This window comes from Papilio xuthus, unplaced genomic scaffold, assembly GCF_000836235.2.
Source record: "Papilio xuthus unplaced genomic scaffold, Pxut_1.1 DF825946.1, whole genome shotgun sequence".
NCBI lineage: Eukaryota > Metazoa > Arthropoda > Insecta > Lepidoptera > Papilionidae > Papilio > Papilio xuthus.
Genome location: NW_013532703.1, coordinates 3,773,884 through 3,799,480, shown reverse-complemented (window position 1 = coordinate 3,799,480; position 25,597 = coordinate 3,773,884). Strand labels below are relative to the sequence as shown.

At 30.7% G+C, this 25,597-nt stretch overlaps 1 protein-coding gene across 6 annotated transcripts in view; it reads right to left on the bottom strand.

Moving 5' to 3' along the window:
• Positions 1-25,597, bottom strand: part of Syt7 (Synaptotagmin 7) — a 202,288-nt gene that overhangs the window by 57,913 nt on the left and 118,778 nt on the right. Inside the window, exons 1-2 of one of the 6 annotated variants that reach the window (XM_013320492.1) lie at positions 2,315-2,332; positions 1,740-1,960 (exon numbers count right to left, since the gene is read on the bottom strand). The exons of 3 other annotated variants lie outside the window; for them this stretch is intronic. In XM_013320492.1, the coding sequence (XP_013175946.1) occupies positions 1,740-1,864 (125 nt within the window). In that variant the 5' untranslated portion in view covers positions 1,865-1,960; positions 2,315-2,332. Of the gene's footprint in view, positions 1-1,739; positions 2,094-2,314; positions 2,333-25,597 lie in introns of those variants that run through there. 2 more of the 6 variants (XM_013320491.1, XM_013320490.1) reach the window with 2 other exon arrangements.

Below are 25,597 nucleotides of genomic sequence, written 5' to 3'. Positions count from 1 at the left end.
TGCCGCCACCGGACGAATATACGTGAGTGTTTAGCCGTGTTTATATATCAGTATACTATAATGTCTCACGAAAGTTTAAATAATTCAATTTAATTACTTTTTGTTTCTATGATATTCATCTCTCCGTGTAACATGTCCAAACCACTAAAACTAACCATAACAATTCTACATATTAAAGCACACTTACTATGTGCATAAATATTTAAAAACCATTTAATGGATTAAAGTAATAGCTATTACAACATTACTAACAAGTTTCATCTAACTTTAATGTTATAATACAAAATAATATGACATGAAATTACTTTGTGTACTCCGAGTCACTGAAGCTATTGTTCCTTGAAATAAAGTTAAATTATAATATCCCAAGGTGTCACGAGTTTGTGAACGTCCAAATTCATATTAATCAGCAAACAACTGGAAAATGTGAAATTATCTTTTGATTGAGTAAGTGTTAACCCGATCATAAGCAATCATAATCGATTTTGGCTTTCTTGTTACTTTTGACAGTTAAAGAAAAATACACTGGGTATCGACTGCCGATACACTTATAATGAAACATATTCTTGTCTCTATTTTTTCAAAGAGAATGTAAGGGATGACAATATGTGTTAACGTAAGTTTCACTGCAGCGGAAACCTACTGTTAGGGGAAATAATGGAGAATGTCATGAAATAGTAGCACTATACGTGAGCGCATTAAGTGACTAAGCTACAAAAATTATGGGAATATTCAGTGTACACTAAAGTAAACATTATATAATTAATATGTCCCAAACAAAACACAATATTAAAATTTAATTTAAAACATCTGTACTAATATTAAAAAGAAGGGATTTGATTGTTTATTTGCTTAGAGACTCCTAAACTACTGAACCGATTTGAAAAATTATTTGACTGTTGAAAAACTATACTATTCCAGTGGGGCTATAGGCTATTTTTGTTGAGTTTTTTTAATTCCGCGTGGAGTAAGTCGCAAGGACCTGCAACTAGGTGATAGAGAGATTACTATTTTCTGTATTATTATTTCGAAGCAAAATATAATATGAGTGTTGTTCATCAAATTTAGTGGTCATATAAATGAAGTCTAAATTACAAACCACCTATGAATAAGTCAGATTAATTGTACTCGAGTGTATTCAATGTTAATATTCTAGTGTGTTTGTGCTGCGTGGTTGACATAAATAAAATAACCACTCCCGTCCAATGTCGGATGAATTAGACAAGAACCTTGTTCCCACTAGCGCTTACCAGTATTATTATAAATTTGTCTTGACACCTACAGCCTACATGAACAACTGAAGTATAGGATTACTGTCCGTTTCAAATTACGAAACATTTATGCAAAATCTTATAGCGATAAAAAAAGATAAAAAAATGTTTTTTTAGGTTCATTGACCGTATAAAAATCAAATTTACTTTATCTGAGTATCAAGAATAGTATAATAAATTGTAACTACCAATAAAATAATATTAGACAAAAGAAACTCCCAAAAGGAAAATACAATCATCTTATGTTTTGCTATTTTCAAGATAAAATATCTTCGTAATTTCGGATTATTGTACCTTCACCCGGCTTAAAAAATATAAGAGTACAACCACATAAAAATGAGACAAAAACGTCTGTATAATATAACCACAAAATTACTTATTCTACTGACTCTACTTCGTTCGAAGTGATAGAAGTGTTTTGTCCAATATTAACGTTTTAGATAATAAACAATATTATTGCTATCTTACCTTTGTGCATAATATTCGAAGAATGCGACGAGGATTTCAATAGACCTTGTCATAGCTGCCCACATTTCGTGACTTTTGCATTTTGAGGTCATCAACAATGGTAATCTTGACGGACCGTCAGACATTTAAACTGGGATTCATATTATTTAACATTCAACAATCGTCTTTATTAAGTTAGTAATAAGAAATAAACTCGCTAATTTTATAATTAAGTGTTCTAGCTTTAAAATTCAATATATTATTATTATTTTGATTTAATAATCAGACACGAGATAACACTTCGTAGTACACAATAGTCTTACGCCTACGTAGCAACAACTGTAAGCAACAGGTTAACGACCTATTTTAAACGCATTTACTTAACCAATATTATTAGAATAAACTAAATTATTAAATAAATAAACACTGGAAATAATAATTATTTAAAAATAACACTGCATTATATATACGCAATTTAATTACTATTAATAAGAGATGACATATTTTGAATAGTTTTTTTTAGTTGAAAATTATGAGGAAAAATATGATTTATAGGATATTTAACAAATAATAATTTGATAAAGTTTCCGTATTACGATGGATGCGTTCGCAACAACCAACCGGTGTCCGTGGACTGCCGGTGAGATCTTATAGCGCATGCTCCCAGCGTAAATTGTAGCTCACAATGACCATCCTCATCGGTCCCCCACTCCCGTCTCTATCCTAAGGGAATAGGACGAATCAGGGTTGTTGGTAAACAAAGCGAGGGGTCAACATTTATTGGTCATCGTTAACAACGACAAAACACATAAACGGCGTACACTGCTTATATAAGTAACAGAATCCACAGTTGGTTTGACTTTTTACAAGAATTTGATCCGAAAGGCATTTAGATAAAAATAATTTTGATAATATAAACCAATAACAAAGAAAGAGCTTCCTTTATTTAAGTATGTTTTTCTAAAAACCTTATCTCTCATTATCTTTGTCTATTGACAAAGTAACACAAAATTATACATTTACTAGCTATCACCCGCAACTCCGTCTGCGAGGAATTCAAAACTATATCAATAATTGATATAAAAACTACCCTATTTTCCAAATTAGACGAAATTAAAGATGATTACAAAATGTCATCTCAGTAGTTTCGGAGTTTATCGTGAACATGCATCGTGACACGAAATTTTATATATACAGATATAATAGGTTAACTCAATGTTATGAAACAAAATCGTTTTGGAAGTGATCTCTAGTCAGTACTGTCATATGACCAATCAACCTGCGGCCAGTTTACGTGCGCTCGCTTTGACCGGAAGCTTTAAACGCTTGTGTGCATGATTGTACGCTTCAGTCGTCCAATTAACACATCCGTCGATGACTGTACAAGATTGGCATACTAAATTTTTTAAAACAAAACACGATCAATTCAATTCTTAAAATCATGTGGTCAAAAAGAGCATAGCTGGCCGTTTTCCTTGCACAGTATGTTCGGATATGCCGTATCTGTTAGGTACCATATTATCTCTGTCATAAGCCATATCTAAATTCACTCCCTTCTTACACACAATCTCTCTCTATTGTCTTCTTACTCTACTCTTGTCTCTATGTTTTTAATTTACTGGTCTAAAAAAATGATTACAAAATAATATTTATATCGCAATATATTTTTGCGGTTTGATATAACGTTTATTTCTCTACAAAACGTAATTAAAATATGAAAATTATTAATCGATGATAGAGTGGCGTGATCAACTAGCACGCAACTATACTAGGTTAACGTCGCGATTATAAAATGTGATATTATTTTTTTTACCTAAGGGTCTAAATATGTATGTAGATATAATTCATATTTAGATCATCCTCACTACATTATTTTAATAGTAATATTAAAACCTTCGACTTATAGAATACAAGTTCTGGTTTAAAAGGTCAGGTAATTGCCATGAATAGTAAAATTTGGTATGACATTACATTTTATTTCACAAAACATTGCTTAATAGTGAATGTGTTTATGTCACTACTAGTTGTAGCCCGCGGCTCTGTCTATTATTCAAAATTAATTACATAAATCTTAATAAGTAGCCTACGTGTTCTTCCAACCTATGTTCTACATCTGTGCAAAATTTGTCAAGAGCCGTTGAGGCGTTCCGGACTATATATCAGTCTCTTTTTAAAAAAAAGGAAATAACAGTACAAAAAACAGATTTTCACTCACATTTCTACTGGAAAGTCTACGCTCTGTAAAACGAAATTCGATATAGGAAGCGAAGCTTAGCACTTTTGCAGTGTCTGTGCGGTCGCCATGGCAACGTAATCGATTGGTACCTCTCCGCCGGCCCGTTCTCACCGACTGAGAAGAACAACTTTAATCCTGTTAATTTGATTCTAGTGCATAACATATTGAAGTACAAATGACAAAAAAATTATCATAATTTAAATTTTACTATTATTTATACAAAGTTAATGATTAAGAAAATTTATCATTATCAATAAATAATAATCATTAACTTACAAAATACAAACCGATTGTAAAGTTACTTTCACTAATTGTCAATTTGCTGTTTCGATTAGCGCTTTTAAAATGTTGGTTATTATTAATGATAACGCGACATCTGAATTTAATGTCTGTTCAAATTTATCTAAATAACGATTAGGTCCTCGGTTACTGCTCTTTTGGGACTTGTTTTAAAATATCATTACGTAGCTAAATTAAACGACGACATATCAGAAATTTCGAAAACGATTTAACAGTAATTTTGTAATTAAGGTGGTCTTTTACCGAAGGACCGTGTTAAATAATTGCTGTAATAAATTTCCAACCGTCACTATATGCGATGCTGAATTAAATTTAACTTATATTCTCTCTGTATTAAAGTACTATTTGGATTTATTTGTAATCCTTTGAGTGCGACAAATAAACATGAGTCATACGCACTCGAATATGTGGAAAAATACATAATTTACAAATTTGTTTATTGGTTATGAATATTGATTTTCCTTTGTTTGAACCCTTCCAGTTTACCACTTAATTGTTCGAATACAGATGTAAAATGTTGTTTATGATTGAGATTGTTGTAGTTAAAATTTAAAACATTGTCACGTTAATGGAAAATTATTTTATCCGTCTTATTTTAATTAGTTAAATTTTTAATTAATTTTGTATAATATTAATTTAAAAATGCTAAGATGTTTATCGACAATATCAGGGATATAAATTTAATCGAAGGAGCTTTTAAATAATGAGTTCGCAATAAAGGCAAGTATGAAACAATATTCGATGTAACTGAAAATAAAACTGTAATGGTTCATAAAAATCTTACATTAAAAAAACATTTTACGACTAGAGGTATAACGTCTTGGATCACAGTTTAAGCAAGGTCTTACAGATCTTTTAAACTTCGTTTAAAAAGACAGCAATGTAAGAAAAACTTTACATGTCACCGAGCAAATGAGTATTTCGAAAACCTTTAGGTCGATAAAATTATATACTATTTGCAAATTAATTATTTAACGAATTTTAAACTGAAACATCCTATACCAGTATCTTAAATTTCAATTATAAGGTGCTATGGGTGTCCTTTTTAATATTTCAATTCAAACAACTTTTGTCACGAAATTCTTTGATAAAATACGCAATTCGGAAAGCGTCGACAAGTAACACATTTCACGACGTGTAATTGCCGCATGCGGTACCATATCGCGTCGCCTACATCTTGTGACATGTATTAGTATAATTTGTATAGAGCTACGATATCAATGAAAAACAGTCCTTCCTGGTATGTTGGCAATATAACAATTGACTTGAAAATCAAGACGACAGTTACTAATAAGAAAAAAAATCATTTTTTGTGCACGGTATTATATTACCTATAAAACATTGTAGCAGCAATTCAATGCACGTACATATGGCATAAATTGAGCAACATACTTACAGACTAATATAAAGAAAATATAAAATATAATGAAAGACAAACATGTTACTAACAACAATATATGCGTAGATGTTGTAGCACGAGAAAAGTGCTACGAAGCTACGATCATACCAAACGAAAATACTTTCGGAAATGATTATTTGATACCCATCATGAAAAAAAATCTTGTTTATCTAAGAAATGTAAATTGTTCATTAACTATTTAGAATGTTGAAAGTTATGCGGATAGTACAGAACTGTATGCAACAAGTACGCAAACTATTCAAATACCGCAGCTTGCCACTTTATGAAGCTGTCTCAAGTTTAGCTAAGTTTATATGTATTTACAATGTAAATATATCAAATGCAATACTATATATTTGCGTAGTACCGTCAGTGCGCTTTGCAAAAAAACAACAATGTTAGCTATTTTTGGTATAAAACAAGGAATTTAAGGAAAATGCTCATTGCTTCGTAGAGGCATTTCGTCTTAATCTGAGTTCTTGCAAGTCATGAAAGAAACTTTTGAAGAGTACCAAAATATAATCAAGTATGAATGTACCAACATAACTTCACTCCTCCACTTGGCTAGGTTAGGTTATAAAGTCATAGAAATTAAACATTTTGTTTAAAAAAAATAAAACTAAATTTAGTATACATCCAGGAAAATAAATGTAAGGGGAAATTTTTGTAACACTAAAAACAATAGCCTGGTCAAAAGAGCTAAAAGTATTGGAAATAATTTACAACCAAAACATTCGGAGAAACGACCACCTTCGTTTCTCGTAAAATAACGAAAACCTTATCATTCCATATACAAAATGATAGCAATCAAGCTAATTGATCCACATGTCTTATGGCGGTTCTCGCTAACATAGGACGAGATATTAAATATTACGTAACTTTGGTACAACTACGAGAGTTTACGTAAGCCAGATGAAATTTAGACGAGCGTTTGATTTTATGAACGTGACAGCGGTTGAGTCTCAATAACCGACAAAAGATATTATGAAACCATTTTTATATTTAAGCTATCAACATATACTTAGCGTAATATGTATGTACAGCCGAACATAAATAAGCGAGAATAATATCGCAGTCCCTTGGGCTCTCGCATATCCAGGTTTGACTGTATTGCCATTTTTATACAATTAATTAACAAGCTATTGGTGTAGTAGCTAAATGGGCTGAAAACTTGGTTATTAATTGATACTGGATACAAAATCTAAAATTTATTTTAAAAATAAAATCGTCATCTGAGTTATTATAATTTAAAAATAACCTAAATTACATTACATTACAAATATTTCATTCATATTTTCCCAACCAAAAATACAATTGGGTCAGTTAAAAAATACAAAAGAATATTGACGTATGTTTGAAGTTTTCTCAATAAATGAAATATTATTTGCAGAGTCCTATTATCGAGTGTTGAAATATTTTCAAATGAAGTTATAATAAACGTTTTACACGTTAGCGTTTTAGCTTTATCCATATATCTTTGATTGAAAAAGGCGCCACCTGTCGACGAAACGATACAGTATCTGTCTACATTTTACTTCCATTACCAAACGGAGCATTACCATATTATAACTTTTGTGAGCCAAATTATTTTCAGCATTTCAGCAAACACTAAATTGTTGTGATAATTCCTATTGCTTTATAGATGGCGTGATTTCCAACTCCAAGATAAAACTTAGATGGCGCTGTTTGAATTTCAGCTACATTTGCAGCGAGTTGTAAGAATCGAACAATAGAGGGCGATAAACTAAATATTTCAAGTAAAACCAGACGAAAGTATTGTTATTGAATACAGATGGCGCTTTCCTAGATATTGTTGTGTTACTCAAAAACATAGACCACAGTAGACATTTTATAATAAGTAAAATTATTTTAGATGAAAATTACGTAATTTGCATCTATCCTGGGAAATATGCCAAGGCGGTAAAAATATGTTATCATGCTGACCTTCGCACGTGTAGGCAAAACGGTGTCATGTTATGCATGCCCAAGTAATTCGGTGTGGCTTACTGCGAGCAATTCCTCGTGGGAAATAACATGGAAATTGATGTAGATAAAATAATGCTCGACATTTTTTGTTACCAGCATTATTGAACCTGACGACCGATGTTTCTGTGGAGTGATAAGATTTTTTGGTTTATTTTTGTGCGGAAATATCGTCAAACAAAACGAATAAAACTACATAACTTCCCCGAGGCGATGGGAACGAAATAAAGTTCAAGACAAAAAAGATGACAACAGTAAATATTTCAAGCTTCAATTAGGTTTTCTGTTTACTAAGAGGAAATCAACTTAAATCAGGATTTATATAAACGCAGTTAACTAAATCTTCATACTAGTATAATAAGACAAAAATGATAAAAACCAAATTGGTGGTACAAGATATATAGGCAGATATTATGAATTTCGGTTTTCATTTGTTGTTCAAATACAACAATTTCATACTATCAAATTTTTTTAACATTGAAATTTTTTAATTTGAATCTTACAAATTAAAATATCTTTGTCCAAAAAATATTCATAATAGAAATTCGCAGAGAAGCTACGCAGTATTTTTATTTTAATTCTTCACCAGAAAACTCGGTGGAATTGTTTGACCTCAGGCGTTTTGTACATAGATATATTTTTAGGAAAAAAAATGTTTGACAATTTTTTCGCGCTGATGCTGTAAAAATTTTCTCTTTCTGATACAGTAAACACAATGTTTGGGGAAAATTTATGATACAGCTTAAATAACAAAGTGTTTTCTTAAAAACATAATATTTTTATTTATGACGAAAGCTATACGTTCTTTTTTAATTTTGAAAGAAGCTTTTCAAAATGATTATTGACCTGCTTTTGATTGAATATCGTTAGTGTAATAATCTGCAATAGACTCTAGAGGGAGACGTAGACATTTAATATTAGACATTAAACTTGGGCCAGTCATCGAAATGAACGAACATGTATAAATTACATTCAATTCTTTACCGATATAAAGTAACACCCCATATATTATTGTCGATATAAAAATTCTTACGCTATTTACAAGACTAACGCCATCTATTACAAAAAAAGTTAAAGTGAAAATTGGGAGCTTCAGTGAAAGTGCTTATTGAAATTTTCGTTTGAAAATATATACAGAATAAATATTTAAAGATATTATTGAATATACTCAGTATAATGCATTTCCATTGTACTTCGGGGATATGTGCTTAAAGGTAGCTTATCGCCCCGAACAATGTGTCTGGTAACAAAGTGCGTCATACGTAAGCTCTTATCAGTAAAGTTTTCAATGAAATATTTTTCCATTTTTGACATGCTTTTATTACCTTCATTAAAAACATATAATTTTAAATTGTTTTTCATAAATGTTTATTTTAATAGGAAAATCGTCGCATTGGGAGTGAATTTTTAAGGGCTTTTTGGGCTAAGGAAAGCTAATACTGGGCTTAATTATTTTTAAAATTAAAACATTATCTACTATCAATTGTCAGTGCCTTCGTCCGCACAGCATTAAAAATCTAGTAATAAGTTTAGCCTATGTCACCCAGGGTAAGTGTAGCTTTGCCACAATGAAAGTTTTTTCAAATCGATTCAATAGTTTCAGAGCCTATCCAAATCAAACAAAAATCAATTTTTTTTCTTTCTTATATATATAGACTACAACCAATGTGTATGTATAAATGTGTACTATGTATGTAAATGTATGTATGTATTTGTATATATAGACAATAGAAACCTGACTCTATAGTTGTATATTCTATGCTTTTTATATGAAAAGTAAGATTTAGTAATAAAACATATTCTACGTACTTAATCACTAGAAAAGCTACACGTTGTACGTGTAATGAAGCATTTGGGACTGCTTTATTGTTAAACAGGATTTGTTTATTTGGACTCCCTCTTAAATTGAGCTTGGCCAAATGTTTAAGGGACCATCATAAAACAAATTGAGACTGTAAACTGGCAGATAAAACTTTACCACACTTTCAAACATAAATAGTTAATTATCAGTTGTAATTAGTGCGTAGTGTTCTTAAGTTTTTTTTTCTTATTTACTTATTCAATGTATTTTTTATTTTTTTACATTACAAATAGATGTAGATCTGTATCGGTCAAATCAATTTATAGTAAACTAACTTTTGCACGCGACTCCATTTGCGCGAAATTAAAAAAAAAACTTTGTAAGTGTATCATTTGTTCCTTTAGACTATGTCCTACATATGTGCTAAGTCATCGTCTTCATTTCATCAAGATCTGTAGAGCTGTTCCGGAGATACCTTCTAACAAACATCCATCCAAACATCCAAATATTTGCATTTATAACATTATTATATTTATCTTACTTCTTACTAATATTATAAATGCGAAACTTTAGAAGTATGGATAGATGTTTGTTAGAAGGTATCTCCGGAACGACTCAATGGATATTGATGAAATTTTGCTTACATGTCGACCACAGTCTAGATCACGTAGGCGTACTTATTAAGTTTTTTTTTAATTTCTCACGGACGGAGTGGAGGACGACAGCTAATAAATATATATAGTAAGAAGTAAGATTTGAAACTAATTTCTTTAGGCATTAAATTACCACAAATCTACTAGTCATCATCTACGAAGCAATTTGTTAGGGAGCACTGACAGATTGAGATGACGCAACAATAATTTCTTAATGGGCTCGCAAGTTCTTTTTAACATGAATTTTACAACGTGTTGTTGGTAATTTGCAGACCTTATGTTTGTATTTCTTTCATTAAATTATAAAGAAATTTAAGAACACGAATAATACGAAAAAAATACTGTCACCAATTTCTTTAAGAGTTGTCAAATATTAATGTCATTAAAAATCTTGTCATTTAAAATATGTTAAACGATAGTTAACTAGCGACATTCATCATTTAAACTAATCGATATGAAGTCACATGGCCTTATCCCCTTAAAAAATCTAAACAATGTTACAAATAGTGTTTAGTTTAAACTTACGTCAACTCTTTTATACCGTGACTCTAGAGACGCGGATTTTGACAGAATCATGGTTATTAAAACATGATTATATAGACTCTAGTGAAAAGCAATCTTGACCAAAAAATAATAAAAACTTTTACCGAAAGTGGTATGGTGACATAATTATGGTAAAATATACAACCCAAATGTCAAAGAGTTAAAACACGTATTTATTTAAAAGTATTAAATGGGATAGCCTTTTCTTAAATCATTAGTTTGAAAGGATTAACTGATATTAAACTGTTACTCACTTGTGATTATCAATTATGTAACAAACCTAATCCGTGGATTTTCAGTTGAATGATTTTGAGATGTGAAAAGGCCGCTTAGCTGTGAGGCCTACGCTCGGGCGCACTTCCGTTGCGGTTTACCTAACCGCCGCCGGCCGGTTTATATAGCAAAACCTTTTGCTGAAGTTGAAATAATTTGTTTGGAATATAAAACTTACCTTAATTAAATGGAATATTTAAAAAGAGTATACACATTTTCCTAATTACAAAGTAACTATTCGCGTCTTAATTATGACCCCGAAAATATTTTCAACATCTCCCTGGCCTTATCCCATTTACGTATGGCGCAATACTACAATCTTCGAACTTTTAACATTTAAAATAAATGCAGTCAAAAAGCAATCAAATAAATAGCAAACATAATGTAATAATTACTCTCAACACCACTTTATAATAAATTTGAACTTGAGATCTCTTATGTACATGTAAGAAATATACTTAAGCCTGTTTGTCCGCTTACATTAATGTTTTAAGTTACACCTACGTAGGCGGAATGTGGTTTAAATATTCTAAAAGCACTACGCGGGATAAGCTCTCATAGCATAGTTAATTATATCATAAGGAACTTAAATATTTATAGCAATCTATTAAAATTGAATATTTTTTTTCTTAGTTTTCTAAAACCTTTGCAATTTGACTTTTAAACATTCCAATTGGTAATATAATAAATGGAAAAGTACATAGAATAAAAATTCCTTCTCAGCAATACACTTTGTCCGCTATTCTACTAAAACTTCACCGGAATAAATTGGGTTTAAAAATAAATATGCAAAGTCAATACGTGTTTTGTTTTAAAATTACGCGAATAGATTCAACTGTTTTACAGATAACATAAAAAAATCTCTATGCATTTCATAATGATAATGAGTTACGGCTAATAAAATTATAAAATAATCGCTGAAGATCTGGACTCAAAATATTAACACCCTCGGCGCCAAACTCTAAGTGAGCGTATAAAAATATGCAATGTTTTTTTGTTGAGATGTGTTTAAATACAAAAATGTATATTCTTTTGAATATACAGTGTTCTAAACACTGCGTAACAAAAAGATACTCATGGCGCTTAAGGTGTTAAATATATTGATGAACTGTAAAGTGAAAGCTTCTTACATAACGAACGTTTCAAGTACCTACGTTTTCAATTTACTTTGTATTCGAGATGGAACTATTCTCTATGTGTACTTTAGAACACATTAATTTCATGCCTTCGGAGACTTTAGCGTAACAGTTTGATTTGAAGTTGTAACTTTAACAATGAACTCTTTGAATACAGAGCAAAAAGTGAACTCTGATAATTTACATTTACTTAGAACAGAAATGAAATGGCAAAGTCTACCTATGACAGAAATAGATGAGAGTTAATTTATTAGAATTTATGAAATGAGTTATTATTGACAGTTTGGATAAGGTGTAGCACGTGATCAGTAGTTGTTTATACTTATTATTTACTAACATTGATACTGGGTTAAAGCTATTTGTAAAAATATGTTTGATTTCATGTATATTCTTAATCATAAGAAATTGAGCGTCGGTGGCTCAGGAGTTTCAACACTTGACTTATAATCTGCAGATCCCGGGTTCAAATCCCGCTATGTGCCATTTTTTTGATGTCTGATTTACATATGTACATTTATCCGACGTTCTTACCGCGAAGGTAAACATCGTGATGCAACCTGCACATATCTGAGAAGAAATTCAGAGATATGTGTGAAATCAATCAACCCACACTGGGCCAGCATGGTTGACTATGGCCTAGTCACCCCCAACTTAAGGTTGGCTCCGAGCCCCTCAGTAGGAACATATAGTAGCTGATGTTGACGATAATGATGAATTACAAAAAGCTCTAAAAAGTAGACAAAAAAAAGCGGCATCTGATTTGCAAATAGCCGTATGTTTTAGATTTAATAAAAAATTGCGTTAGTTTATTTTCGTTTTATTTAACGCTGTGTAACGTAGCTTTATCTTATTTTATAATGTATATTCTAATTCAGATCTCTGTGATCTCATTTCGCTGCTTCTAATGAAAAATTCTTATTTTATATACAGGGAAAACGTAACGCAATGTTATGTTAAAATTTATGAGCTTTGTGGTTTCATATGCGTGAATCTTTTCGTTATGTTGCGTATGTCTAATATACAGGATGATTCATAACGGACGGATCATGAGCTATGTGGAGTTAGAGGATCTGTTCCGCGATTTCCTATAGAACTAAAGATATTTTATCTTTCGTAAAAATATAGTAAAGGATTTGTTTTTATAATGAAGATGGTGACAATATGTTATGGTTTGAGTCTAGTAGGTATTCAATTTATTTAAAGTGAAATATATATTCGCATTGCTATGCAACCGTAGCTATTGCTACGCATACTACTGCTACGCATCTGTAGCAACCGTAGCATACCTAAGTAACCACAGCAATAGCAGCAATCAGCAATTAGGAGTGTTTGAATACCGCTTGAGTCAAATCGAATATCTTATCTTATAATTCGTAAGTTGGAATTATTCGCACACATAAGTCATGCCGCCCACCCGTAGCTATCACGATAGTGCTACGAAAGCCTAGTAACCGTAGCATTGTTTAACGCAGCAGATGTAGTGCTACGCCCATATAGCAACCGTAGTATTGCTATGACATTTGCATTGTTTTAATACAGAAAAAGTTATATTCCTTGAAAAATGTTATGACGCATAACATTTATAAAACCACTGTATACATTTTGTGTCATAAGATAAAAATAGTTTTCTAAGATCCATTAACAGGAAGCAAAATTACATATGAAAAAGGTTTGACAGCTAGTGAAGTATTAAAAGGCTTTACGGATTGAAGTATTAGGGGTGCTTACAAACGTTTCTTGCTATTAAGTGAGATATATCTTTGTGAACAATGTTAAGTGAAGCTTTTATATTGTATTACTGACATCTTTACGTAAAAAAACTGGTGAACAAAACGATTTTCTTGATATTTCACATTTTTATCTTAAGGTTCTATTTTAACATTATTTCTGCGGAACTAATATTGGAATTATGGATGTATAATATCTAATCCTAATTTGCTTATAAAATAAACCTTATTATATTTACTTTATAGTACGTTTTTAAAACTAATATTTTTTAGCCATTTTTAAAAATAACAACGGTCACGGTATTTTGTTTGGGCGAATGTTCCCAAAGTGCAGTAAAACTTTGTTCCATTAGTGTAAACGCGCGTCGGGCTGTGAATTATTGTGCCGTTTAAGCGAGTAAATGGAGCCGGACCGCAGACTTACGTTCGATACCAAGCTTCAAGCATTTGTTGCTACTTTTTTCTTCATTTTGTCGGACTTGAGAGAAAATTTAAATACATAAATGTTGTACTAGAAGCTTTTATTATATTTCAAAGAAACGATACATATAACAATTTAGCATATTTAAAACACGGTAATTGCACATTAACATATTGGACGTGTATAAACGCATTTGCTAGTTCTTTTATCGTGGTTATAAAATTATCAAGACGTTTATATTAAACTATATTTGATATCGAAGCTACATTTTCTATATTTAGATTTTATTTTTTCACATTACGCAGTTACTTATTGCAATCCACTTTCTTTAATTTAGTATAAAAAGAAAAGTCAGTTACCATCATGAATAACTTTTATAAGGTTTTAATTAAATAAAAACAAAAAGAACTTAAGGTTGAGACCTTTTTCAATGATGTTCGTACAATTCTTTAGTTGAACATTCGTGAAACCCCTCCGGCTTTTTCTTGTGTATAGCAATATTCTTGAATTTAAAATGCAAGCCCCTCATGCAATGTTCAAAACTTTATTGTGTAGAAAAGTCAAATTATAAGTTAACAAAGGTAGATTCCAGATAGAGATTTTATGCCAGAGATGCTAATAAAAGTAAATATAAATGTATCTTTTTGGTTACACTTTCAACCCTAATATCTCAACTTTAAGCACCATTGAATTTCAATGAAATTCTGCTACTAACTTTGACCAAAAGGTTTAAGTTTTGTAGCACAAAACTTAATTTATTTAAAGCTATATTAAGCATGATCGTACCTCAGGCTAGTACACAACAATTATCAATTTCTAGGAGCAATAATAATAGATAGACAGATCATTGCCTAAGCCGCCGTGGCTCCACTTGATAACGGTCTGAACCCGCCTTTAAATATTTACGATGTCATTGTACTTGCTATAATAGACCTATGAGCATCTCATGGATATATTAATTGAGTCTCAATTGACTACGAAACGTGTACGTTAAGTTGGAAGCAAATTTATATTATGTATTTATCTAATTGACATATTTTCTAGTGGCATAATTCATAGGCTTTCCCAATTTTTATTACTTAATATTTTTTGAATGTTTTTTCACCTTTTAAAATGGAAATGTTAAACGTTTTATGTTATATGCACTATATAAAATAATGGAATGTAATATATATGTGTTTATATAAAGTAGAAAAATAAATGCAACCAAAATATACAGTAAAGGGAAATCAAGTGAAATACTTTTGCTTTATTTTTCACATGAACCAAGCGAAAAGTTTAAATTGGACGGAAATTCGTTTTTTTTTAAAAATCCGGTATAATATTTAAATCTGCGACATCCAAGCAGAAATTCTGAGATCTTTACACGTCGTATTATGCTCTAAGTTCTCGTTGAAATTGACAACGGAAGTGCCCATAGAGAAATTTTAATGCCATTTATTCCTTACCTCATTACTTTTTTATTCACTAAATTTATAGTATCTAATCTAAAAAAAATATTTAGTAAAAATAATGATTTATAGGTGCATATGTTTTATATCTTCTTAAATCTGCCTGTACTATAAAGGTCATAATGGGATATCAAATATCGTATGGATTAAAACACAGGGTTCATATTTTTCTGTTTAATAAAAAAGAGGAATTTTTTTTTGGGTTCCGTACCTCAAAGGAAAAAAACGGTACCCTTCTAGGATCACTTTGTTGTCCGTCCGTCTGTCTGTCAAGACCCTATTTATAGGTATACATTTCCTATTTTAGTTACTTAATATAAATATCCAATTGGATAAATTTAAACATTTTAATTTTTTCGTAATCCGAAAATCCTTTTAAGTCTACCTGTGTTATGTTTAAAAGGAAAATTGAGGCACGGCTAAGCGCCTTTCGAGGTAAATACCGTTTGTTGACGTGGGCTTGAATTATTTTTTGTGCTAAAAAAAAAGAAAAACTAAGATACTTTTTATATTTTGAATAACAATCATGCTACGAAAGTTATATATTTGGATTTTTTTCAATTACAGTAATAAAGAAGAGATACTAGAGAAGAGAACTAAATTTATGGATCAATAGTGATTTAAGTAAGATAGGGGATGGTGTGTCGACTAGATTGATGCGGTGCTCAAGAAGGGAAAAGAATAGAAGACATATAATATAGTTAAGTTAGATTTCAATCGACATAAAATCATACCATTGAAATAAACTTAACTAAGTATCTTAAATACATTTACTTCAATATTATTAGTAATAATTGTGCTTGTTAAAATGCATACAAAGAATTACAGAAATGCAACACTTTTATTGAGAGCTGATAAGGACAGGCGTAGCGTATTTCATAATTTACTGCGCTGCAACTGCAATGCAAATGATTTATTGTACTATTAATTAAGTTTTTTGTTGAAAACGTAAAAGGACTTTTTTGTAGTACAGATTCCACAATTTTAAAAAACTTTATGTATTTTGTTTGTCATTAACAATTATAATTCTGTTAATTTCTCTCTTTGTTTTCTTTTCGTCGGTGGCTCAGGGGTCAAGCACTTGACTTGCAATCTGCAGATCCTGGGTTTGAATCCCGCCATGTACCAATGTATTTTTCGATTTCCGAATTACATATGTACATTTATCCGACGGTACTACGGTAAAGTAAAATATCGTGATGCAACCTGCACATATCTGAGAAGAAATTCAAAGATATGTGTGAAGTCAACCAACCCGCACTTGGCCAGCGTGGTTGACTATGGCCTAATCACCCTTAACTGAGGGTAGGCTCCGAGGCCCTCGGTGGGGACGTATAGTAAGCTGATGATGATGATGTTTTCTTTTTCATTCTCTATTTGCCTAAGACCTCATCGGCAGTTACTAAAAATGCCTATGTAATTGCTACATACACCATCTTTCATTATAAGTCCCATTAAAATCGATCCGTTTCGAAAATTACCCACACAGCCACAAACGAAACAAACTAAATTTGCAGACAGACAAACAGATGGACATTTTATTGTTATAAGTAACGCAAATACATCACATACATACATGTACACGAAATATGATTTTTGTTTGTATGGATAAAACTGTTAAATGGTTAAAATGTCTAGATAGTGGAAAAAATGGTTAAAGTCGTATGTAGGCTTGTGGTCTATATCCATTTAAGAGCTCAAACGGTACATTAATCCAGAACCAGACGGGCACTTACACTAATGGAAGCGAGCTGTTAGGCGTTTCACTAACCAACTGATGTGACATTTAACTTATTTTTATTTAGTTACTAGCTGTTGCCCGTGACTTTGTCTGCAGGATTAAATAAAAGGTGAAAAATATACAATAAGGTGTGGTGAACTGGAGTACTGAAGATACATTCTAATAAACGTTCATCCATCCATACACCCAAAAATTATTAAGTACAAATATTTTATCACAGTATCTTAAGTTTTTCTATATTTCTTTAAAATGAAGTACCTAAAGTATTTTCAAGGACATGACTATTGATTTTAGTTGTAATTTGAAACTTTAAGTGTTCATAAACAATACCGCGGAACCTTCTTTTTGAACTATGACGTGAGTTACTATTACCGACACATCTGAATAGATAAATATAGTTATCTCTGGTTTATTAAAAAAAAACATGACAATATGTTTTCAAATTCATGTTTAGACAGTGGAAACTCATAGCTAGAACTTGTCTTTTATTTGACGTATTATATTTTCATTGCAGTATGATCTTATCGACTTCAATATCAGATTTAAAATATAATCTCTTCTTAATGGGGCGTTCATAACTACGACGATTTCAATTAATTAGGAAACTTTGCGTTCGGGAAATGGAGGTCAAAGTAATAAAAGTTTAGTGACGTTGTTAAGAAAAGCCATTAAAACGTAGCAACGTTGCATTTCGCTCAACCCACTAGACTAGAAATTAATTATCGATGTAATCTATATTCTAATTTTTAATCTACTAAAATTTCATTAATATAGACAATTAACTAAACGAGTGCAAAATACATATCTACTTAATCAGTTAACATTATGTTTCCTTTCGCTTAAGCATAACTCTAATAGAAAATTGTACAGTCAGCTGTATAAAAATGTACACATTTAATAAACTTTAAAAACATATTTAGTCCGTCGTTTTCAAAAATATTATGTATTCGTCAACATGTTTTACTCATAAACAAATTCATAGAGACCGATTAGTGTATACATATTTTTGAAATCAATAGCATTTAAAAGTTTTAGACGCTTTAAGAATGTAAAACATTTTTATGCAGCTGACTGTACACACCGGATTGGGCGTTTGGAACATATTATTAAAATATAACAGTGGTATAACACGCAGCAATCTATCTTACATCACATGTCTCATAATAAAGTTTTATTTATATCCTTAAAATATAGTTATTAACTATATTTATTGCTGAGTTAACATCTATGAGTGTTTATGTTCACTTGAGTTGAAATAAACGTGATACCTAACCTAGTTCTAGTTTTGTATTGCCTCGTTTATTTTAAACTCATGAACATTTGTCAAAGCGGTAACATGTTTCATAAATCATAAAGTAACTTAGTACTTACAGTTCTAGTCTTCTCTAAGTGCTTAGCGTTAACTATGAATATGAATCCTCTTGTTAGTAAAGTATACTTCTAGGTTACTCCCAGCTAGTAATAGCCCGAGAAATGACCCAAAAGTTTCAGCAATAACAACGAATGTGTTTAAACTTTCTAGCTTTAGTTCTTCGAACTGTTTTACTATGAATTTATCTATGTGATGGTTTCAACGTAAACTGCCACATTGAAATCCTTAAGCGGTGCCTTAGCGGAGATTTTAAGTATTAAATTTTTTTTCGTCGGAATTTTTTAGAGTATTTTAATTCTTTACTATCTAACGCCCGCGACTTTGTCCGCACGGCATAAAAAATATAATTAGTAGCCTATGTGTTCTTCCAAACTATGTTCTATGAGTATGCCAAATTTCATCGAGATTCGTTAAGCCGTTCTGGATATACCTTCGAACAAACATCCATCTAAACATTCGCATTTAAAATATTAGTAAGATTAAATAACACTGATTTATTTGCTGATTGTTCTATTTTAATAAATTTCTCTAGGGCATGACTATAATTCAATTTGATTAATGTTAATACAGTACCAGATGGTAAAGCGTGTTGTAGGCTATTTCTCACGGAGTCTAACATATATCAGAGAAAAGTTGACGAAGGAAAATTATTTCATATCCTTTGAATACATTTTAGAAATCGTTATATGCTGTAAGAAATAAATCTTTTTTGTATTTTTGTAATCTATTTCATTCTTAACTTTTATGTATAAACTAGCTATCGCCCATGATTCTGTCCGCGCGGAACTAAAAAAAAATAATTATTAGCTTAAGTGTTTTTCCAGGCTATGTTCTACATCCATAAAAATTTGAACAGGATCCGTTCAGCCGTTCTGAAAATACCTTCAAACAAACATCCATCCATTCATTCGAACATTCGCATATATAATAAAAGTAAGATAAATAAATAGAGAAATACATAAGTCTAATTAAATTTTTTAAATTTAACTTACCTGTATTACAACCTAAATCCATATTTAATTGAAAACAATCAACTAAATTAGAATTAAATATTAATATTGTGAAGAATTAATTCCGTAATTTGATTAAGTTTTATTATTTAAGAAAAGACAAACAAGGGTCTTAACAAAAACTCTTTCATTACTTTCTCATAAGCTCTTCGTTTCGGAATTGGACGCTTTATGAAGAAAGCGGAATTGTCTTAGCCTTCTTTGTAATTGCCTTTGTTTACTTATTCATAGTCTGCATATAAATAATTATTTTTCTTAAATACGAAGGGAAATTTCACAGTTCATCAGATAGATTCCAATATCGATAGTTGCAACAAAATACTAAGAAAAATATTGTTATTTAAAAATTAGGCAATGATGACCCAAAGAAACTAACCTATATATAACTAGCTGTCTCCCGCGATTCCATTCGCGCGGAATTAAAAAAAAAACTTAATAAGCCGCCAATGTGTTCTTTCAGACTATGTTCTACATACGTGTCAAATTTAATCAAAATCCGTTGAGCCGCTCCGGAGATACCTCCAAACAAAGATCTATCCATCTAAACTTTCGCATTTATAATATTAGTAAGAAGTAAGATACCTACATATTTAAAAATATTAAATATAAAAAGTCTTTCCTAAACATTTTGAAATCTCGTATTTGTAACCATTAATAAAAACAACAATTTCATACGATACATTTTGTGGGTTTTATATTTCACTTCCTACGCAAATAGCTATCCAGCAATTTATATCTCCAATTTTCACAGCTGGTTGATGTTTACGCGCGCAATTTAGGTTTCCGTTTTAGCCCTTTGTAATATGACTGTATGGTAATTTAATGAAATTATTAATTAAGTTTTATTCATAATTTCTGATTCTGTATAAATTATCTTTAAAAAATTTTTTAACTTTCTGCAGAGCAAAATCTGTACATTTTTACAAATTTAAATATACATATACACTGGCAGTAACAAAAAATAGAGTTTTAAATATAGAGCTTTTAAGGTGTTTATTAATATCTTAAATATTCATGACATAAACAGGCTAATTCAACCGGTGAAGATATCTCAAAAGAGATTATGGTACACTTTAAGCTTCTGCATTTCTATGTCCTCCGTTTCTCCCTTCAATCTCTAAGTAATTCCTTGTAAACCGTGTAATCTACAATATTAACCATGGATTTCTGAGTCCAAAGTCCCAGTTTAAAACATGTTATCTTTATTTTATTAACCGAGTTCAAAAAAGGAGGAAGTTGTCAATTCGTCGGTATGTTTTTATTATTTTTGTTCGTCAATAACTTCGTCTCTAGTGGCCCGATTTCCATAATTCTTATTCAAAGACAATAGACAGATATGATTTATACAGAAATTTTGACCTCAGAAACTCACGGTAAGTGTGACATCTCTATAATTTATTTGTTGTTTAATTAATAGGGTGTATATTAAATTACAAAACTAGTGTACGTATTGTATGCATACTATATTTACTTATTTTCATAACATGCAGTTAACGCTTACCCTTATCATTTAAGGACAATAGGCTGAACAAGGGCTGTGGAAATATAAATAGACAATTACAGGACAACGGGACAAAGAAGGCTTTGGTTTAGTTATAATAAACGATTCAGTTACTAAAGCTTATTGTATTAGATTTGGGATCCTTAATCTTAGTTACTTTATTAAAGAAATACTTTCCCATATTATAAGTTAGAAGACATAGATAACTTTTTTCCGGAATATGATTAGTAGAGTGAACTACTATGAGTTTTGAGTTCAATAATCACATTCATGTTAAGATTTAAATTCCACTAAAATGTAATTCGGGACGTGCAAATCCCTACGTGGGATACGTCAAAGAGACTTCATAATTGAATAATTCGAGAGCAAACTTTTTTTTTTCAAAAAATATAAAATGATAAATCTTACTAATATTATATATGCGGATGATTAGATGTATGGATGTTTATTGGAAGGTATCTCCAGAACGGCTAAAAGGATCACGATGAAATTAGGTATCCATATACAACATAGTTTGGAAGAACGCATAGTCTATTTATTAATTTGGGGCGGACGGAGTCGCGGGTGACAGCTAGTGCTACGATAAAAAAGAACTGGAAGATTATATTAATCTAAATCAATATTCCATAATTTTCCTACTAATTTGGTTTTGCTCCTTGTTAATATATTTACGTCAGACCGACGTTTCGTCTTTGTTTGACTGACTGTGAAACTAAACCAGTCCGAGAGGCACTTCAAGTAGACGAAGATCCGCTATAACATGTTATATTGTTAATCTTTGATTCATTTTAAATAGCAATTAACAATAAATATCCATTGCAGTTGTACATCGCTACAGACCGCGGTTGAAATTAACTTTGTAATTACGTATGTGGTCACTACTCTTTGTTCGTGCCTCTATAAAACCAGATCAAACCGGTAATTCGTGATGTATTCCATTGTCCTATTTACATTTTATTTAAACGATTATTAATCGAGAATAAAAAGCTTTATGTTAACATAACAAATACCTTAATGAACTTACTGAAACTCATTATATTATATCAGATTATGTATCCATAAGTATACACTAAACGTATTTAGTAAATGATTAAACGTCTCTGAGTACATCAGAATGAGAACAAGAGAACTAACAATTACCTTTCTAAACCTTAACCTACTTTTCTCGGTTACGAATAAAATTTTACCATCAATAAAAATTATGAAGAAATATTCATTCAGTCAAAATCATTTGTGAAACTTTTAAGTTAATCAAAGAAGATTTAAAGTTAATATAAACATTATAAAATTAATTATATTAACCATTACATTAGTATTTGGTATCCATTATAATAACGAGTTACTTTTTTTATAACAGAAGGGGGCAAACGAGCAGCAGGAACACCGAGGTGTTCAACGACGCCCATAGACATCAGCAATACCAGAGGAACCGCAGATGCGTTGCCGGCATTTGAGATAGTGATAAGCTCGCTCGCTTCAAATATCTAACAATTTAATATTTAAAATCTCTAAAATGTTCCCTCGGGAGACATATTGTAAAAAACAGCTGTTCGTCCACTTTGTGTAATAAATGAAAACTCCCTTTTTTTATTTATTTTTTGAGACTTCAATAACTTAAAGAGTAATAAATAAATTAATTAATTTTAATGAAATAAATTTCTTATTTCCAGGAAATTTACCTAAAGTTACGCATGTATATCTATCGTATTACAAAGCATAACAAGAAAATACGATAGTTTTACAAGAAATTACGTGAAATGTATACTTCTAAGCTATTAAATTAGATTTCATGCGCATTTAAACCGTTTTCACATAGGCCCCAATATATAAAGGTTATTAGTATATATGTTAACCACTTATAAATAGATTATTTATTATGTAATATTATATTGTTAATGTTAACAAGCATCAAGAGACTGCAGTTATGCAATTCGTATAGGATTAGTGAACCGTCGCTGTCTAGTTGCGAGAAAGCGGCAGTGTCTCACCAGCTTAATGGATTTACTGTACAGATTCATTTAAAACTTGTATAGCTTTATATCTAATATCCAAAGATGCAATTAAGCATGCCTGTTATAATATATGAAATCAAAAATATATGTGTGCGATTCAATCTTGTCTATATTTGTGTTTTCCTGCTTTTGTTTTTTATACAAACTGTTATATATTTATTTTAATGAAGTATGTTTAACCGTATTCATTTGATCCCATTCCAACATTAATTAAGATTGTAAAAAGTGTTATTTAAAAAGTAATAGCATGATATTAATGAAACTGTAACTAAACCTAAGGGAAAATTAATATTGCATTTAAAATGTCAACTCCGCGAAACTGTTCCTCAGCTTTGTAATTAAATAAGTCGTTCGCGATACAAAGCGGACTTTATGAGAATTGCAATTTAATTTAATTTTCGTCTTATGATATTTACGGAATGATAGTGCTTTATATTATATTAAAAAAAGAAAAGCAATCGAAAGGGTGTACAATAAAACATAAAGAATAGAATAATGAAATGGATATCAGATATTTTATCTATGTTTCAACGTCGCAAGAGAGACGAGAGCAGAAGTTAAATTTTTTAAACATCTTTTTTTTATTTCCTTTCGTAGTTTAACTATTCCATTCCTTGTCGTGAAGCAATGTTTAGATGCTTTCCTTACTGTCATATTGATTATAACAGATAAAAAGCCAATGTTAAAAATTCACTTCCTGTTTAACTAGATTTTCTTAACATCCAGTAATCTTACTAATATTATAAATGATAATGTTTAGGTTTATGGATAGATGGATGGAGGAAACTCAATGAAATTTATCATATGTATATGTAGCATACAGTGTTAATTCCAAACGTACGAAGTCTCGGGCGACAACAACTAGTTTGTAATATAAAATTAAATTACCAAAACTGACTACAAAAAATATATTTTATATATAGGGATTCGATATGAATTAGAATGTTGAATTTTAAACAGCTGAGTTTGGGAAAGCGTTTCGATTGAATTCCTCACTGTTTGAGAGCCCTTGCCTTGTTTGAAATAAATTAAAGGTCAACAACTTTCGAGCACCAATTTCTCTTTGTAATGCTACCTGTCGGTAACGTCCTCTGAATAATTCTCGATATAAAACATAATTGTATTGTTATAAAAAGTGGATCAAATAAAAGTAATCATTTTTGAAAAGAGACATGGCATTAGTCGGTAGTTAACATTGAATAAGAATTTATTTTAAGAAAAAATTGATAAAATTAACATTGCAATATCATCTTTTTACAAGTAATTAGCGTTTACGCTTAAGTATGCTTTATTTGTTTATTAAAAACTAATATTATTAATTCGAATATAAATCTTTTATTCAATCAAAAAACTAAAGTATGATTGAAAACAGGAGACCAAGAATACTACACTAGAAATTTTCAACTGTAAGTTTGCACTGCAACATCGATCAGTAAATCATTGTTAATTAATTATTACTAATAATATATTAATACGAGTGATGTACGGAAACATGCGACTTAAATTACTTAAGTAAATTCTCACGTTAAAATAAAACATTAAATTTTAGCTTACATAAAAATAGTTACTCAACTTCTTACTCATGTACCATGAAAGTTTTCACACATGCCCAGCAACAATATACCCCATTTTACCCTCGCCTTGCGTATAATCCATCAACCCTCATCCAGTGGGTACAATATTTTTTAACATCGCATACTCATGTATGTCATGCTTATTTATCATTAGATTAGTAATATGTATACAATAATTTGAACACCCCCTATATAAGAGTGAACATTTGCCTAACATAATTTACTCACTTTATAAAACATAGATTGAAAGTAGAATTTTATATATATTATAGAATAATCTATAAAACATTTTCTTCTTAGTTAATTTTAATCCTGCGCGAACGGAGTCACGGGTAACAGATAGTGTTGTATAAAATGGTTTGAAATACGTAAATTAACATATAACGGATGCATAAATCAAAATTCACGGTTGGCGATACTGATACGACCTTCGTTTGTAGTGTTTTTTTTTTCACTATTACTACCTCGATGTGGCATATTCTGGCAAAATTCCAAGATATACATATTATTTCTTTGTTGATAGATGTCTGTCTACGCTCGTAGGGTGAATGGTTGTCGAAAATATTAAACGTCTGAGTAGAAAACTAAGTTAAAATACATCTTGACTATATTAAATCTAATTTTTGTTTAAATTGAGGTTCTATCTAGGTTCCGGTCAACCTAAAGAACATAGGACTAAGATATTGTAGACAAAAAAAATCCATTAACCTGATTTTTTGTTATCTACTTTCCTTGTCCTAATTTTC